This window comes from Lepisma saccharinum, chromosome 11 (genome assembly GCF_977018435.1).
Source record: "Lepisma saccharinum chromosome 11, izLepSacc3.1, whole genome shotgun sequence".
Taxonomy (NCBI): domain Eukaryota; kingdom Metazoa; phylum Arthropoda; class Insecta; order Zygentoma; family Lepismatidae; genus Lepisma; species Lepisma saccharinum.
The window spans coordinates 73866141-73886274 of NC_139239.1; the positions used below are offsets into that span (position 1 = coordinate 73866141).

A 20134-nucleotide genomic window follows, 5' to 3' on the forward strand; every position below is an offset into this window, starting at 1 on the left:
TAGTTCAAATTACTAATTACGATAAATTCAATACAAGAGGCTTTCAACGCAGGTTTTAGAATACTGTAACTGCAGAGTATTTGGGGGTGAAGAAGTTTGTTATTATTTTCACATTTGGTTGTTTCTGCGTTTCTGACAAGTACAGTTCAAACGGGTATTATTCATTAATTTCTGTAAAATTCTCTTTTGACTGTTAATTGAAGTACCCGAGAGATGACTAGGCTATTTCACTGCATATTACAAGAAGCTTGCATTCATTAAATGAAACATAAATTCTTTATGTAGTAGCATTCATGTTTGTACTACATGCCATTTCAGAAATAATCTCTCACTCATTGGAGAAAATAAAAAAACAGTATACTTTCTAGTAAGTAATATCACTTACTTATTGTACTAATGCACTGATGAATCTAAACTTAAGTTTCCTACCACTTTGAACCTTGCTAAATCCTTATTGCAAGAGGAAAAGAAAAGCCTTTAACCGAAGAATGTGGTCTATCGGTCTATCTAAACAAGACACTCGAAAAAGTCACATCCACTATATAGAAACCTTAAATAGAGCTTTCATTAAACATCATTTAGTTGAATTATAATGCACTATATACAACCACGCACACTCATACACTCACGGATAAAGCACACCAAAAAATCATCGATATTATTGTGAATACACTATTGCTTCCGAGAGGTCTATATAATTAAACATGGATAACTAAACACAGAAGTAATTTTTTTCTTTCTTTTAGCCTCCTCGATGCTGTGTACAAGAGTCTGTGTCGCAAAAGGTTCATATTATCACAAGAAGTGCACCACGGCACAAACACTCGCTTCAAAAGAAGTTCAAGTTTCCTTGCTAGGTTTTTACGACGAAGACATCCGCCAAATTTCATCGACGTGGTCGTTCTTCAGAAGCGAGCCCTTTTTGGCGTCGCGGCTCTCGTCGTAGTCCGTGTCGTTGCTGTCGTTCTCCTGGCCGAGGGCGGTCAGCGTCGTGGGTTGCGGGTCCACGGCGACGTGGTGGTAAGAGTTGTCGTTTTCCTGCGGGCGGTGCCACGCAAGCACGTCTCAGACGGTGCTCCTGTCCACCGTGGCGTACTGGCAGGCGGAGAGGGTGGTGTTGGAGCGGGGGCTCATGGGGGAGTAGGTCCCGAAGCTCGAGGAATGCTGCTTGGCCTTCAGGCGAAGGCTGGCGATGCTGGAGGACATGGTGGAACACTGGTCGCGGTACATGTACGGGGGCGTCGGCGCCGCGTACGGGCACTGGCCCGTCGGCGTCGTCACGCTCAGGCTGGTGGTCATGGACACCGCGGGCATGATGGAGCCGGAATTCATGGCACCCGTCGGGGAGTTGAAGCAGTTGATGCCGTTGATGCCCACGGAGGGGACCGAATTCTGGCTGGGGACCACCGAGGAGAGGGGGTTCACGTTCACGGAGTTGAGAGGCCAAGGGAAGCTCTTGGTGCCGAGGGGGCTGGGCACCTTGGCCGCCCAGTTGTTGTAGGAGGAGTACGAGGAGTAGAGAGAGTCCGTGTCCGTAAAGGGTTGCATAAGGCCGTTGAATTGCGTTCCGAATCCGTTCTTGAAGTCTGCTGCTGCTGCGGCGGCGGCGTTCATGGCGTTCCTCTCCCGCTTCCTCCACTTGGCCCTGCGGTTCTTGAACCAGACCTGCAACGGTTGGGAAACGCTCCAATTACAATGATGCAAAGTAAGAACAGCGAGACATTATAATGAGGGAAAAGTACGTGGGAGTATTCATAATCAGTCTACAAAAGTACTTGCCCCAGAGTTGCACCTATCGAGATTTTATATATTTATTTATTTATTTACTTGTCAACTATAACAGAACATTTTCTCCAATTACAATAAGCATAAATAAACATATAGGCATGAACAAGATGCATAATACATTCTCATTAGCAATATATATATTTCTGTGCCCTAAAATAGACTTTGCAATAATTTTAGGAGAGATGGAGATCAATGACTTTGTTAATTGTTAACTGGAAACTTTGTCTACTAAGAGAATGTAAAATGTCCTTGCTTCCCCAATTTTGACACCCAATTGCAGCTACTGTCTGTAGGAATTGTGTTGTGTCGTCCATATGCGTTTGCAATTGTCTCTCCATGCACTTTATGTTATCTCCATTCACCCTCATCTTCGCAATTATAGTGAAATCGCTATATCTCCCGGCGCGGGACCCGCCTTTCTGGCAGTGACGCTCTGTTGCCGCGATTACCTAGGAAGGAACTCGCAGTCAAACAACCAATTAGGCCTAGTTCTTGGGCAACAATAAAAGTCTTCCTCCCCGAAGCAGCCAACAGGGAAACAGGATTTTGTCAAAATAATCGTTCTGCGCTGTGATTGCACACCGGTTCCTAGCTTCACTCTACTGTATTAGCCAAAAGTGGCAGAAACGAAAAGGAAAATAAATCAAATAGTTCAATGATTCCTTGCGAAGCTCTCTGCGTCATGGACACTGCATTACGTAAGATTGAGCGCGAGGAAGTATAAATGCAAGACCCTTATCGAGCCGAGAGACAAAAAGTTTGTTTTTGCGGGTCCCTTTCCCCCCCGTGGATAATAGTTTCTAACGTCAGCCACTTCGTCGCAGTCGCCGATCTCTCTGGAACTCATCGCTCTTCCTCCCCCATCGGAGCCATTCTCTGGGTCGCGGCCAACGAAGCGTCTAATTGCGGACGACAATGAAGATATATGGCCGCCGTGATTGGCTGCGCCAGTGGGGACAGATGAGGCTTATCATCAACTTTGCTGCCCTCCGAACCATGATATATCGCCCCTCGGAACAGACAGGCGGAGGGCGGGAGAAGGAAGGAAAAACAGTTTACATAATTTGCCTACAAATTGAAGTCATAAATTCTGGCTGTCCCTTCCCTGGCGCATGCATCGGGCTCCTTGCGGCTGTCTTTACGCTGAGGAGACTTCGGGTGTCGCTGCTCGCTCTATTTTCCACCTTTCCTGCCCACTGGGGGTTTTCCCTTTCAAAATATAAACCGTTCAAGCCTATACATATAAAGGGTGTCTCAAATAGACGGGAAAATTTGAAAGGAGCAAACTTCATCAGTCAATGTTTCGAAACACCGCTGAACGATTCAAATGACTGTAGGTCGTATGGAGTTGCATTACACATTTGGGTGAAAGGAGACTACAACTGACGTATGTTAATGGCTATATGTGTCGAATTACACACACACACTTCTGTTTGTGTGTGTTTGTGTATTATAGCTATATATATTGTGGATGAGAAGGCATTGAAAATTTGCTGTAGTTTTTGTAATATTTAAGCAATTACAATGAAATATTCTGTATATATACATTTATACAATGTATTCTGGCCAGCTCAGAATTCAATGTATGCACCTGCGGCATCTACTAACGAACGGGGATGGAATCCACAGTCTTCTGTAGGAATTCGTTCCCGACGTTTGTGATAACATCCCCAATCCGTGCCTCTAATTGTTTCACAGTGCAAGGGTTTGTCTTGTACACTTCTTCCTTTGCACAACCCCACGGGAAAAAGTCGCAGTGCTTGAGGTCTGCACTTCTGGCAGGTCACTCGTCGTCCCAGCCAACGTCCCGGAAAATCATGGTCCAACCAGGGCCGTACGATAAGTGCAAAGTGTGGCGGCGCGCAGTCTTGCATGAAAAAAAAAGCTCACCAATATTTCCCCAGGGAGATACGATGGGCCAAACATACCCTTGCAAAGTTTTCACGTAGCGTTCGTCATTCATTGTGTCATGCAGAAAATATGGACCTACCACCCTATCGGCTATCATATTGTGAGATTCGTATGTACATATGTAATCCTATTCCATAATGTAGATGTACAGAAAGTTTCATTGACATTGATTAATTTTATATTAAAAAAATACAGCAAATTTTCAATGCCTGGTTACTTCTCACCCGCCCTGTATAAATATAATTACGGTGTTGCTTCATTGGCTATAATAGATAGTGACTTTAGGGCTATCCTGTAGCATATAAGCTAAATTAATTTAAATTTTAGATTGGTCATCAATAAAAAAATAATACCCGGATATACGAATTATATCTTGTCTGTAATAAAGTGACTCTTTGAAAGTAACTTATTTTTCAAAATGAGTAAACGTAAATGAATTACTTTTGTTAGTGAAGTAATTATAACTAGGTTACTTTTTAAAAGTACGTTTCCGTAGACGAACACACACACACGTGTGGCCTTTATAATCCGGATCAAATACATTACATTTTGCGTACATTTTTACGCGATGCAAATCGCATTTACGTTCCCCAGAAATGAATGACACGGAATGGAATATGACACCGCTGTAACTCATTCTCTTTTTTCCTTCTTTTTTTTAACTTCCAATGTGTATCAGCGAAGGCATCCGGGGGGGTAGGTACGCTTTCCAATTCCATTTTCCATTGTGTTGCGTCATTTCTAATCCCCGGATCAGTTTCATTTCACACCTCGACCGCACAATGGCCGGGTACCGATACCCTCCCCCCCATCGGCCATGTTTCCCCCGCTCACCCCCCTCCGCCCCCGCCGCGACCGAAGTCATTTCGTGTGTCATTGCGCAGCGTGGCGGCGGAAGCCATAACAATGACCGAATGGACTCGTCTCTCGTCGATCTAATTAAACTCGCTGCCCGGCCCGGCGCTCGCTGTTTTCCTAACGAGCGAAGCGGTCTGCGTTTGTGTGCATTGTGCGTTTCCACGTACGGGTGCGTGCATAAATGCGTAATCAATTGCCATTATTCCGCCCGCACCCCCGCGGACGTGCCGTAACTCTCATTTACCCTCTCCCCCTCCTCACCCCGTTGCAATATTTTCACTTCCCCGCAGAGTAATGAGGTTATAAGTAAGTTAATTACAATTGAAACTTTAGTAAATATATTTATGTTATTTAAAGAAAACAATGGAGTCATGGGATACTGGCATTTAGAATTGAAGGAAAACTTTTACTCTTTAAAAAAAAAACCCTGAGTGTTCTTCTATGAGTGCCTCTTCATCAAATTCATCTAATCGCCACTCATCATCAAATTCATTTCAGTTTTGAGTTTTTAAGTTCACTTTGTGCACAGAAAGGCTAATCGGGATTGGACCTACTGTTTAAAGTGGAATTCGAACCACTCTGTGCCTCCACGGGCATTGAATTCGAGACCCCTTGATTACAAGTCGACTACGATACCACTGCGCCACCGGTGAGGCCCTCATCGTCATCCAATTGTCACTCATCCTCATCGTCGAAATTGATTCATCGATTGATATCCCATATTTTAGTTCGCTTCTTGTGCCACTTTTGACTAATTTGCGAAGATGGGGATGAGTGATGATATGATGAAATTGATGAGTGGACGGACACTCACAATCGTATCCATGCCCAGGCCGGGATTCGAACCCGGGACCCGTGTCGTCGTAGCGCGATGTGCCGGCTCATCGTCGCAATTAGCCAAAAGTTGAAGAATACGATGTATAATAATAAACACAAAAAATAATGAATGGTACATCTAATAATTGTTACGAAGTTTGTGATTTCACATTCAGTGACGATGAAACAATGACTTTGAATATTGTGAAAATAATTGTTTTCCTGTTGAATTTGTTGCCTGTGTTTTTGGGAAAGGGTAATAACAATTTAAATATGACGATACTAAGAACATGTGCTGCTTTAATGCACTTATTTAAGGATATACAAGTAAATCAGGTCTTATATTACTTAGAACAGCTCTCGTGTACTGATCACTAAAATTTTCATGAAAGTTCTGGAAGTAAAACCAGTGCGTAGACAAAATATGGACGGAAGCTTATTGCGTAAAGTGCTACGGGCTTTGTTCTGTCCGTTTTCAGTTGGTCCAATGTGAACTAGTGACCGGATCCATGCAGGTGGTCTACCATCGAATTACCCATGTCCTAAAAAGGTTCCCCCTTCTTTTCGAATGCTAGATCCGATATTGTTTAACTCCTATCCACCATCTTTCTTGACATATAGCAGAAAGACAACTTGTGCTGTTTTCTTCGTGCGTTGGAATCTCTCGTGTTTCACGCAGATTCTCATGTGTAAATATGCGTTCATTGGATATGCTTCGTAAATTCTAAGCGCCATTTTACATTATGGAAATATCCCTTCAAGAATCAAATTTGCAGTAGGTTGTCTAACAATTGTTATTGGTGAATACATGTTGAATACTATCTCTTGCATTCATCGCGACGATGCGAATGAATAGCCAACTGATGAATTAGTGATTGGACGAGTCCTGTTTGTTTTTGTTATTATAACTCCACTTGACGTTCAGATAGGCTAATCAGGACCGAACCTACAGTTTAGGAATCCGAACCACTGTGCATGTGCCTCCATTGGGTATCGAATCCGAATGAAGTCTTCGTACAGCTTCATATAGCACATAGTGAAACTTGCAGTCATCTTTCGTAACACGATGTTACACAGTCACCGACTGTTATTAGATTGCTTTGAGTGTCCACTAAAGCGACATCTAGTGGGAATTAACCAGAGGGGGCTCAAGATAAAATTTTCAACCGGGCGAGGTGGATTTTGGTGCTCTCCCTACTAACCCCCTCTATCTATCCTGGTCCTCCTATACTTTCCACCTTCCTCAAATAGAAAACTAATCAAGGGGTCCCGGGTTCGATACCCGGTGGAGGTACATGTGATTCGGATTCCACTTTAAACTGTAGGTCCAGTCCCGATTAGCCTTACTGTGCATAAAGTGGACTTAAAACACCAAATCAACCAATCAAATAGAAAACATGACCACGTTATATATTTACGGTTTTAATGACGAAAAATAGTATTACTGTTAAAGAACACGTTTATTTCAGTAGGTGCGTGTTGATTAAATACCAACGTAATGACATCAAAATAACAGTAATTTCGTATCTTTAACTGCTACCAGATTTTGAAATGTGCGTATTATGTTATGCAGCAGTAACTTCAATTTATTTTGTAAACAATATATCCAGCTCTTATTAGTTACGCACCCGATGGAGACGCATAGTGGTTCGGATCTCACTTTCATTCAACAGTAGGTCCAGTCCTGATCAGCCTTTCTGTGCATAAAATAGACTTAATAATAAACTCAAGCAAATACCAATGCTTATGTAATCACAAATAAGGTCAAGCGGGACGGTCCGGTTTGGTGACCCCCGAGTTGCCCGACCCTTAAGCCGCCCCGGACTTGACACAATGGCCGTGTGTGGAGCGAAGAACGTGTATTCCCTTGAAGGACTGTTTATTTTCCTTCTTCTGCTAGCATCTTGAAAGCTCCTCACAAGACTCCTGAATCCTTTTTGAGCCTTCTCAAGTGATGTCTCTTGATAAGGGCCGCTCTACTTGCGGTTCGCTCGAGAGCGGGAAGTGAAGTGACCGAAGGAGATTCAGTGGTTGCTCACTTCTGAAGAAACGGCACACAACAACAGTGTCATAGAATTTCCCTGCTAGGAGACAACAAGTTCTCTTTCTTTAAGAAGAAATCCCTCACTTTAAACAACACGCGTGTTATTGATTGATAATGGATAAAAGACAGGTAAAGTTTTCCTTGCTCGTTGTACCGTCAAGGCACGTAGAGGGATGTGGAAGCAGACCCCCCCCCCCCACACACACATTTTGTGGAGATGATGTGATCATCACCACGCTGCTGCTGCCTTCTTTGAGAAGGAACCCAAAAGTCAACCTCACTTACTCTGCAGTACATCCCGGTATACTTCAGGGCGGCCACTCTAGGACCAAGAATAATTCCCGGTTTTCACGGCGAAATTCCAAAAAATTCAAGGCTACAAGAAAATGTTTTCTCTATTTCAACCTTACGTATTACCGCCTCTCACCACCCACACACAAATATATTAACAATATAAATGGCTTGTGCGATTCCAATGTACCCAAAAATTCTAATTAAATTCAATTGAACGGTATGTATATTTAATTTAAGGTGCGGAATTTACATTTGGCATCTCGCGTACTCAGACTAGAAATACATCTACAAACACAAGTCACAAATGTTACGGAATATAGTAATTTATGAAAAAATGATAATTGTATAAGAATTTCAAATTTACCTAATCAACTTCAAGATATCATATCTTGCAACAATCTTCCGCTTGTCCCATATATTGTTCTGGAAAGATCAATAACAAAGTAATCATTATTGAGAAAATTCTGTTTTATTTTTCACGTAGCTTTCTTTCTTACAAATGCAATGTAAGCAGAATCCACGCATAATTCCCGGAATTCAAGGAATTCCCGGTGAGTAGCCACCCTGTACTTGAAGACTAACGATGCCCTGGCGCCAGGATAATCCTTTATCCGATCGTGTTGTCGTGTTTGTCGAATGTGTGCTGAGTGTCCCTTTACAGCCTCCGCTTTTAACTAGGGTGTGGAGATTTTATACTCAGAGATAGTATACATAGTTTTATTTGTTGTAAGTAGCGTTATAGGAGGCCTCTAGTGAAGGTTCCGTGTTCGAGTCGTGAGCTGGACATAGGTATTGCTTTCTGAGTGTCTCTTCATCAATTTTACTTTATCATCATCGATCCTCATCGTCGCGATTAGACAAAAGTGGAAGAGAGGCGACGTAAAATAAGGAAAATACATACAAAATGACTTCACTTCGAACACTGATTGTTAAGGACATCTGAAAGCTATTACTGGGTAAGAACCGGTTACGGGTGACAGGGTATTGAACGCAAACACACAAAAAAAAACTTAGGAGTTTTTCCATAACAACAATGGCGCATCCCACTCACTCATTTCATACGAAACAGCAGGGACAACAAAAAACCGTTGCATAAAACCGCCTGAATTATAAGAATTGATTGACGTCGCTAATTCCAGGCGGGGCTTTATTTCTCTTCATTTGTTTGCCAAAACTCCCATCCACACATCGTTCATGCAATCCATGTTCAATCAACAAGATATCTATATAAATACGCGTGTTTATTTGCTGACGAATCCAAAGCCACCAAACAATATACGATCGGGGGCAGAGATTACCCAATGTAAGCCACTGCAATTCTAGCTTATATTCGAAGCAAGATTTATGTTGGCGGCAATTTCTGCAGTTATTCAGTTTTCCATCGCTTTATTGCGCTCTCTGCACACGGCCACACGCAATAGGGGGTGGTGGGGGCTCTCTCTCCCCTCGTTTCATTTCATCACCACCCACTGAGGTGAATATTAACTGCAATCATGGGCTCCAGAAATCGACGAAATAAGGTCTGCATGCTTCTGTTCGTCAAGCTTAGAGTCGAACAGATATGACCCTACACCCCATCATGCGAATAACACATAAAATATCATAGAGACTTAATGTAGAATTTACAGGCCTCTTTATTTACCGAATGAACATTTTTTAAGAGTTAGTTGTGTGATGTTTAAAAGCATCTTTCAACAACTTTAATTTGATTTGTGTTATTTAACGTTGCTCTTCTACACTTTTGACTAATCGTGATGATGAGAATGGGTGATTATTTGACAAAATGACAGTCACAAGGAACACCCATGTCCAGGCCGCGATTCGATTGATTGAGTTGGTGTTTTAAGTCCACTTTATGCACAGAAAGACTAATTGGGTCTGGACCTACAATTTAAAGTGGGATCCGAACCACTATGTGCCTCCACCGAGTATCGAAGCAGAGACCCCAGGTTGCGATTCGAACCCGAGACCCCAGGTCGAGATTCGATTGATTGATTTGCTTTATTTTACTTCGCTTCTTGCGCCACTTTTGGCAAATTTGCGAAGATGGGGATGAGTGATGATATGATGAAATTGATGAATGGACACTGACAAACATCCATGCCCAGGCCGAGATGCAAAACTGGGACCCTGGTGTAGTAGTGCACTGTAATAACCACTACGTCACGGAGACCGGCTGTTCCGACAACAAATTGCGATCAATTTCTCACTATCTAATGCAATTTCATTTTTAATGCTTACGTACGCTCAGGATAATATATCAGTGCTTAAAGTTGAGGAAACGTGAAACATAAAGCATCTCCAGCACTATAGTATACGATAAAGTGCTTTACCTGTTGTCTTTATCTGCACCCCTCGTCCATGTTTTCACGCTACAATTTCAAAATTTGAATTATATGAAGTTATTACAGATATCTCAGGGGCCAAGTGCCCGCCTGGCCCCCTCTGCGGGCGCCCTTGCGTACGCTAATTACTTTTCTAATCTTGATGCTATATTTCATGTTGAATATGCATCTGGGTAGTCTGAATAACTTCGTGGTGCAATTTAGTAATACGTATATCAACACATTGATATATTGTATATATACACCACGTAAATGTGTTGAATAAAACTCTGTAGCTTCAAAGATTTACTGTACAAAGTAAAGCATTTCATATCTTCAAATATTTACTTGAAAGAATCATTTGATTTATTTTACTTCGCGTTTGTGTTACTTTTGACTAATTGCGAAGTGGATGAAGGTACAATCAATCACAAACACATATGGACGACACAACACAATTCCTACAGAGAACCATATATACAGGTACAGGCGAAATAGACTCGTTAGTCTGCAGCATACGTGGAAGTGTCTTTGGAAATGGTCATTCCTTACATCTTTAAAATATTTACTTGTTAAACTTGACATTTCGACATAAAATATGAGGCTCTTATCTATCAGGTAGAAATACGTTGTGTGTGACTGAAAAGAATGTTTTATAAGGTGAATGCGGTTTACCTAAATTTTCAAAATATCAAACGAGACAGAGTCTCGGACACTTAAGTCTCGTCTCGTCTTTCCGTTTGTCTCGTTCTTAGTCTTGTTTCGAAAATCCCCGAAGGGTTTAATATCGCCCTTTGTATGATCATCTAGATCCCATCTCCTACGATCACCACAGACTCACAAACGAGGCCATAGACCCTTTTGTCGCAGCGATTATTACCGCTATACATTCTTGATGATTTACAATGTATATTCCTGTACTTTTTGAACGAACGGTCGAGAAGGGTAACTCAGGTTGCCGACGGCCTGCTTCGTTGCTGATGCGCATCGCACACCAATGGACCAGAAAATTAGATCTCTTTCCGACCGCCAGGGGGACACCAAGAAGCACGAATTAAGGAACGTCACTGCAAATTACATTGTTATTCAATCAAAAACAGTGCTTCTTGTTGCTCTTTTGTTCATTTTCCCTGGTGATGATGGGGTTCAAACGGATGAGCTACTTGCCCAACCACAACAGGGAGAGGTTTGAAGGAAGAAGGGGCGACAAGGTGGAATAATGGCTTACAACCAGAAATCTGATACAGATAAAAGAGGGAGGAGGGGATCGGAGGGGGACCGTAATATGGGGGACACCCTGCCAGTATCGCACCCCAATGTCGTTTATCTCCCTGACGTCCATTACTTTTTGAATGAAACAATACGGTTTCCCGTCTTGGGATCTGCAGTTGAATCACATTTGCTCAGTTTTCCTTGCGCTGGGTCCCGCTTGCCTTCTGCCGAGTTATTACATGCGACTCCTGTATTTATAGGGGCATCCCGGGTTCTCATCTGCACAGGATTAACTCTGTAATTCTCTCCAGACTATATAACATAACGGAATCGACAATAGAAGGATCGTTCGTGGTCGAGGGGAAGTCGGGAATGACACGAGAGGCAACCATCCATCACATTGACTCCGTCGTTATTATCGGGGTCCGTGCCCGAATAACCTCTTATTTAACGAGCCAAGCGAAGGGATCGTGTGTCAAAAGAAGAATATACATTCTAATTTGGCTGACATTCAACACCTCTTCTGTTTGAAGAATTTACGAAGAAGGAATTTCACTTCAAATAAAAAAATGTTGAGTTCCCTCATAGGACAACGGTTGAAGTGCTTGACTCATAATCTGGAGGTTTATGGGTTCAAAAATTGCAATTATTATTATTTATACTTTTAAATAGTTTCAAATCTAACGTTCATGTAACTGATGATAGTTCAGTGCCATTCCACAGTTAAACAATTAGATGTTTCCAATAAACAACGTACACAGGTATCATATTAATATCCATCCGATTGCTCTAAATTGACTTGTTGAAGGTCTAATTTCAGACAATCCTTAAAAAACTTTTACAAGAAAATATACAAAATATTTTGATAACAGAAGAATTTGTTTGCTTAAATTCTTCTTTTAATTAATATTCGAAATTCTCGCGCCTTAAAAGATATTCTTGCTGTTAATTAAATTTAATAGATATATTGTGATATGCAATTTCCCCTCTGATCATTTCCCCATGTCTTACACTTCCAAAATAGGAAAGTTGCACGTGGTCAGATGTTTGCCCGAACGTGTAAAGTTTCACAACCGCCTCTCCTTGTCCTCAAACGCCGGACTTTCTCCAAAATTACAACACCTTTCACTTCATTAAAAATAAATTCGTTGGGATCATGAGTGCAGGATTTGCTATATCCCCCAGAAATCCCGCTCGCTGAGCTGTTCTTTCCTGCTCCACTCTATCCTGCCTGTTCCCCCCGCCGGGGAAAATCACCCTTTTCTTCTGGTTAACCCGGGGCATCAGGAGGGGCCTAGCGGATTCAAAGAGAACGCGAGCAAGAAAACCGCCGGCTAAGACTCTGCGTGCTGCACCCGGAGAATGCGAGGATCTGCATGCGGCCACATCCTAATTAATGGAACAAAACACTTGAAACTTAAGCCTGGAATGTAATATCGTGAACAGATTACACATGCACAAACACACACACACGGAATAGTCTGCCAAGTTGTGGAAGAGAACAAACTTAAAGTTTTGCGCGATGATCGCCATTTAAGAATATTGCATGCGCGCTAGCTGCTCGTACTGCCGGGTCAAAAGTGCCTTTGTTACGAAGTAATTGAAAAACACGACGAAATTCTCACAACTTACAGTCTAGCCCATCGTTTATCAACCTGTGGAGCGCGACCCACTGCTGGGTCCTGAGGGGGCGTTCGATTGGTCGCGAAGTCGGGCTTGAAAATTTATTTACTGTGTCTTAAAAACCTCTTACATTTAAATTACCAAAATATATTGTTTTAACATTAGTCTCATTAGTTCGGTGAGTAAAAAATAAAATGTTTTCAGTTTCCTCATGTGTGTTTATTTACATAGGCATGCATCCAAGGCAGAGAAGTCGGCAAGGCATTTAGGAACCCAGAGGTAACATGGTCAAACCCTGGTCAGGCATGTGTCGACATTGTGTATGTCTCCTCACTATTAATAATTTCACATCTGTCCTCGTGATCATGACTCACTTAAGAGGTAGAAGAGTGATGTAAAATAACCAAATTAGAAATCTTTTTATGCAAAGCAGGTGTAGCTTTATGCCGATTCATGTGTTTATTTCAATTTATGATCATCACTAGGGCTCGGGAGTTGAGGAAAAATTCTTTTTTTTTTTTTTCATAGTGTCCGAAGCCGAGGCCCAACATAATATATGTTCATTTTGGGTCATTGTAGGCCTAAAAAAGGGGGGTTTTATTTGTCCTTTTTTGCCTTTTTCGGCGATTTTTGGCTTATTGGTCCTTTTTTAGCCTTTTTAGGTCTTAACGGCTTTTTTTTTTTTTTTTTTTTTTTTTGCAACTTCACCTTCTTTCGACTACATTGTTACTGCCCATTCTCAATTCGAATCATCATCAGTTCATCACCTCTTAAACATCATTTCTGTAGTAAGGAAATAAAAAAAATAATAATAAATATACGTATTTGAACCATCCCTCTGGAATTTTTTTTTTTTTTATAAAAGCTTTCGGCACGGTGTATACGACCAGACAGCACGCACCTGCAATGATCTCAAGTCCGATAAGGAGGTGCCGCGCATATTCATTAAATATGTACTTAGAACTGAAGTTATTAATTATTTTGGATCACATTTATACGTCCTTTTTTCGTTTTTAGGTCCTTTTTTTTTTACATTTTTAGGTCTTTTTTTTGGCACTTTATAGGTCTTCAACTTCCGAGCCCTAATCATCACATTGTGAAAAACAGAATGAATGAAAACGGTGGTGGCCAATTCGTGTACTATTTCTTTAGCCGTTGGGTGTACTAATGGTTCGGACAATGTAATTAGTAGGGAACGGATTTTAAGGTGCAGCACCTTTCCAAAAATTTAGCCATTTTCATACCGATCTTTTGAGATATGTATTTTAGGACATGAAATCAAGTAAAATGAACACACTTTGTTGCACCTTTTCGTGTGATTAGCACCTTTATCCCCTTCTTACCCCCTCTTTGATGCTTCAACACCTTTTCCCTTTCTTTTCTTTCATGTTTTGTTAAAACATTGGTCAGGAAAATAAACGATATTCACTCTTCTTGAGCAGCTACATAAAATCCTATAGTCTCATTTTGTAGAGCAGAACGAGAGCTATAATTGGTATAATATAATCATTGCAGCCAAAATAGTTCCCAAGATAATGTAGCAAGACACACGAGAGAAAACACAAACTTCAGCAAAAGCTATTCGACAGAACCACAGTTCTCTATGCGGACCACGCGCATTAAATACAGAAGGTGCAGAAAAAGAGAGCATTGAATAAATGCATTATATCAGCACCTTTTCTGTACCTTTTTGAAAACATTTTCAGAACTTTTTTTCCCTTTTCCGACCATAATTTTGCACCTTAAAATCCTTTCCCTAGTAATTAGTCTGACAATTAAAATGTCCTGGTATAACACACACACTCACAAGTTCAAACATTAATATGCTCTGCATTAAGTAACTTGCTTGCTTGTTGCATCTTTACATACTTGAAAATGACAAGGTATATATTCTGATATAACTGAATTATTTCTGTATTTGATATCTTAACTTGTTCAGACAAACCTTTGCTTTACACACCTTTTCATACATAATAGCTATACTAACAGGTTTACTATACCATTCACATAATGTAATTAATAGCCTAAATACAATGATTCTAAGTGCATAATAGTTTATTAAAATATTCTTTCTAACTAACAATGTCGATTTGCCTTTTTGGACTAACTTCCCCCTGTTGTAAATTTGTTATCCATGCAAGATAATCATTTTTTTTACAGGTGCCTTTCATCGAGTACTCTTTACGCTGTAAATATCAAATTTTTATTAGGTATCAGAGATATTGGTGCTCAAACTTTGAAAACAATGAAAAACAAGCATTTTCAGAGAGCTATGACTAAAAGAGGAAATCAATAAAAGAGTTCCAAATATTTTCTGCTAAAACTTTGGATGTACAAGTTAATGTACACGATGTTAGCAAAAATATTATTATAAACTGGCTGAAAGTAATTCTGCCGGCTCCTATGCTTATGGGCCTCATGAAAACGTTGAGAACAACTGGTCTAGCCTGAAATAGAACACAGTTTAACGTGTACTGACTCTTTAACTGCCTGAAACGAATATAAATTATAGAACGTGTTTTAATGATTTCCTCCTGATTGTCGCCCCAGAAATGGTTCGAAAGGTAATTAGGTATTTCCTTTATTATATTTTCTGCTATAAAAGTAGTTTTACTCGTAATACTGTAATGGGCTACCATGGTATATCTCATGTTATGATGTCACCAAATGACGATTTTGTGGCAAATCATAGTTAGTTTCTAACCTGTGTGTTTCTCTCTTGGCGCTGATCTCTATAATTTCGTTTTTTTCTTCCGAGTGTTTGTTGATTGATTTCTTCTTCCTCTACCAACCCCCCGCCCCCCTTTTTTTTAAGGAAAACTCCTAAGCGGCAGTTTTCACATCAATCTCATATAAATTAAAATCAATTATCTACTTTTCAATCAGGAGAGACAAATACAAACATCCATGTCTTAACCAGGATTCGAACCGGGGACCCCTGACGTCTTAACGCGCTGCGCTCAGCTCTCCGTCACGGAGGTCGACTTGATTGATTGGTTTATTTTACTTCGCTTTTATGCCACTTTTGGCTAATCGCGAAGATGGGGATGAGTGATGATATGATGAAATTGATGAGGAGACACTCAAAAAACAGCCGAGACAATCTTAGCATTACAGTGGAGTCGTCGCGGGGATCACCTTTATGGCAGTGACCCTCTCTTGCCGCGTTTACCTACGAAGGAACATGCGGACAAACAACCAATTAGGCCTACTGGTTGGGCAAGAAGCGACAACCTCCTCCCCGAAGCAGGCCAGGATATCCCAATAGGCCTCATAGGCCAGGGCCTAGAGCGGCACTTTGGTAGGGGCGGCACGATTCTTTGTTTCAAATTTATAAGGAATACCTAATTCTCGGATTGTCTCTTTTTTTCTCCGGACACACGAATAGAATGACTTAATGTTGTATTGTAAATATAAATTAACGAAGAATATTTCTTAAGAGAGATAGGCTAGCAGGGCTCGGAACTAGTTTACTAATTTGTTGTTTTAATTACCGACGTTGTTGTTTCGAATGTACAGTATTGTGCTGATCCAGGTCGGCGATTGCGGCAAGAACGTGGAGCCTGCCGCTTGCTTTTGAAAGACAACACCGGCTTGGCTGCTTTCCAGGAACGCCGTTCCTTGTTACTGCCGGCATTGGCCGCATAGCAAGAGCATGTGATTCGCGTTGAATTGTTGAGAATTAAACTGTCGGCGCAAGCATTATTAAAAGGGTTTCGCATTGTGCTATTCTACTGTTAATTGCTCGATAATATTATTCAAGAAGTAGGTGGTGTGTCGCAATTTATATAATTTATGTCATATCGCTTTGTTACATTTTTTGTACGATGGTATGTACCTATCACTTAAATAAAGTAAAAATAAATGTCTTCTCTGAAAAACAAGGTAAATGTTAAAATGTAATTTATATAATTTATGTCATATCGCTTTGTTACATTTTTTGTATGTAACTATCATATAATTAATACAGCATGCCAGTTAATAGTAAAAATAGTAATACAGAAAATAATGATTTTTTTTCATTCTTGATGAACGGTATGGGAGGCGGCAGAGCTTGTTTGGCCTAGGGGCGGCCCGAAGTAGCCAGGATTTTGTCAAAATAAGCGTTCTACGCTATGAATGGACACCGGTTGATACAACGACTCAACTATAAGATGCAAAAAATAGGAGAAAGCAACTGCCCCCCATGCCCCTTAATCACCGCCACTGCATATATAGATTGCTAACTTCCAATTCCTTGACTACTATAAACTTCCTCATAGAGATGCTTTAATTTTAATATCATGCAAGCTTAATATTAGTTACATGATTCTGTCACCGGGTTTTACGTTTCCATGTTTAGTAGTTTCTGAGAAATCGATGTGTATTCAATTGGTTTCGATTGCTGAGTAGTATAAACAAATGTAGAGAATGTCGAGATCGCATCATGTAGAGAATTCACAGTTTTCTTTAACTTTCACATTTGCATGGATTCAGTTACCGCATCGATTGCTTTCTTTGAATTGTTTTATTCGAATGGACAGAAGGGTGGACCATTTCCTATGTATCTACTGTATCTACCTTTATACGTATATATCTATATATTGATAGGTTTTGCTTGATCGATTGTTCTGTCTCACGCCCAAATTAACGGACCCAACAAGTTGGTTTACGTTTAATGGAGCTATTATTTGGGAAGTCTTATCAGTTTGCAAAATTCTGTTTTTGTAAGTCTCTTAGGTTCTGAGATGCCGATAGTTGACACGGACGGATCTGCTGGCAGACAGACAGACACACCGCATAAGCATGTAGTGGTAACAATGGAAGAAGAAACAGCTGCATGGCGGTTTGTACGTTGTCACCGTTTCTTTCGAACGATCCAATACTCTACTAGAGGATCGCTTCCATTCTCTTCCTTTTACGAATACGTGCATTGCTTTGAATAATTCATTCCCTGGAACGGTCTTCATTCCAGGTCCGTATGCTCCTGCTGAAGAAGACCATTGCAGGAACAACTTGAACCTTTTCTTCCACAGGGTTCGCATTGCAGTGCGCAGGCTGTGTCGCATGGTTATGCTTCCGACCGGCAGTGCAAGGTAAAGAAAGCTAGCTGGCGAAGTTAATTTTCATCCAACCAATGGAACCAACTAATTTTAAATTTGATTCTCGATATTCTGATTACTTCATTTTTTGGTATGCTAGGAGTAAGAATCTAGTTTTAAATCTTAAAGCTGTTTTTTCAGAAGTGTTCCCCTGTGCATAGCACCACGCCATGAAGGCGTATAGGGGGTGTGGGGGTAACGCCCCACACTTTCTTGATCCGGTCGTGAGTGGGGGTGATGTGATCAGCATCACGCCCCTGACCGCCTTTACCCCCCAGGGTTTCCCCCAGGTACCCATGTTATTCGACGCTGGGTAGGCGCCGGGGCCGCTTCCACCGTTAGAAAAGTTCCCGGATTTGAATTTTCAGAATATTAATATTTTGAAACTGCTAATATCGCAAAAAAATATCCACACAAGCTATAGGCACATAAAATCGTCTATAAATCTGTTAGTTGCGGTTGAAGAAAAGTCAGCTTGGTTTCTTTTTTAACTTCTTTCAATGACGTTGCTCACTAAGATTGATTTTCCGGGTGCAGTCCACTAGGGGACAACAATGTGGAAGTGTGCGCTCGTGGTATACGAAAGGTGCCACGAGCCCACAACATCCAATGCTGCGTTGCCACATCTATGATTGTGTAATGGCTGGCCTGTGTAGAGGATCATTTAATTGCATGAAAAGTCAAATATCAAGAAGTATTACACATGTTTATTATAACAAAACAACGCTTCTATTCCGTTATTGGTGTGAATGCCTGTCGGTTAGGTTAGGTTAGGGAAGGTTCTACAGTAATTTTGTAGCCGCGATCTGTCTTCAGTGTGCAAAAACAGTTGACACAACGTGGCAACATCGCCATGGATTTTGTGCACTCGTGGTATATATTTTTAACCACAAGCGCACGCAGCCTTTTGTTTGTGCGCTCCCGGTCTACGGCCGATTTCCAGGAGATTTCCTGCTTGCTCCTTAAATATCGAAATATTTTTAAAATGCTATCCCATTTTCTTCCCGATATGTCATTTTGAACTCAAACTCGGCATATATTTTTCTCAGAGATTTTAAAAATATATTTTTTCTTGAAATGATCAAAGAACAAAACTCTGGAAATGGCAGGAAAAGCACTATCTGCTTTAAATTAGTGCTTCATACCTCAGATTAAGCACGAGTTCAAGATGGCTTACTCATCATGTCTTTCTGTATACAAGTAAACTAAAATTTGCTATTTTTGCAATTTGCAAATATTGGCCTACTACTATAAAAAGCCGCTGTTTTAAAAAAAAAAAATGTTTTTACTTGGATTTTTCATATACGTTCTTCAACGTGCATTTCTACTATATCACACATGAAACCGTGTTTCTCGAACGGCAGAACGTAAAAAAGTTTAAAATAGCGACTTCTGAGTTTACGGTTGATGATTATACTTTTCGGGGACGAACTTGTACAAAAATAAACTTCGGAAATCTAGATTTATTTCCCTGTTATGTTAAGGTAGATATTACATAGCTAATAAGTTCTGATTAAATAAATAATTCCTTCCAAGTTGTTTAATGTGCCTGTTTTAATTAACACAGATAATATTTTATTTGACCTCTATGTCTAATATTACAGAAATGTGCGATAGTAGGTATATATTTGAAATAGATAAATACGTTATTTGAAAATCTCTCGACTAGCTATTCGACATGGTTCAGATTATTGCACGATTGCCAGTCCTCATTCTAACTCCGTGATGATTATACGGTTTTCAGAAACATTACATATTTTTTTATTATAAATGAATTAAAATACTACATTAACAACAATATATGTACAGTCATGGAAAAAAGTTCTTCCCCATAAGGCTTTAATAGGAGCAAGTAATGCAGGAGGGTAGGCAACACATATTGCACCCTTCGATGATCGGGTGATTTTGCCCGTCTTAACACAGAGAAATGTGTTCCACGCGAAGGTCAACATGACAGGAAAGCAAAGAGGGTCACGTGACTATTGGGTACGTGGAGTGTTGTGCTTCTCCACGTCCCCAGTTCTTGATCCACATTGCAGAAAAAGTAGAGCTGCATGCAATATATGAAAATAGGTTGTTTTCAACTACACGCTTAATTATGATTTTCCCAATTGTAAATCTATCAGACGTTTGTCATAGGCGTAACTTGACGGGAGCAGAAAGGGCATTTGTAACCCCCCCCC

At 40.7% G+C, this 20134-nt stretch overlaps 1 protein-coding gene across 5 annotated transcripts in view; it reads right to left on the reverse strand.

Moving 5' to 3' along the window:
• Positions 1-926: 926 nt before the first annotated feature.
• Positions 927-20134, reverse strand: part of Ptx1 (pituitary homeobox homolog Ptx1) — a 141737-nt gene continuing 122529 nt past the window's right edge. For all 5 annotated transcript variants that reach the window (XM_083131411.1, XM_083131410.1, XM_083131408.1 and 2 more), the window contains one exon: positions 927-1665. In XM_083131411.1, coding sequence (XP_082987537.1) covers positions 1066-1665 — 600 coding nt within the window. In that variant the 3' untranslated portion in view covers positions 927-1065. The remainder of the gene's footprint in view (positions 1666-20134) is intronic.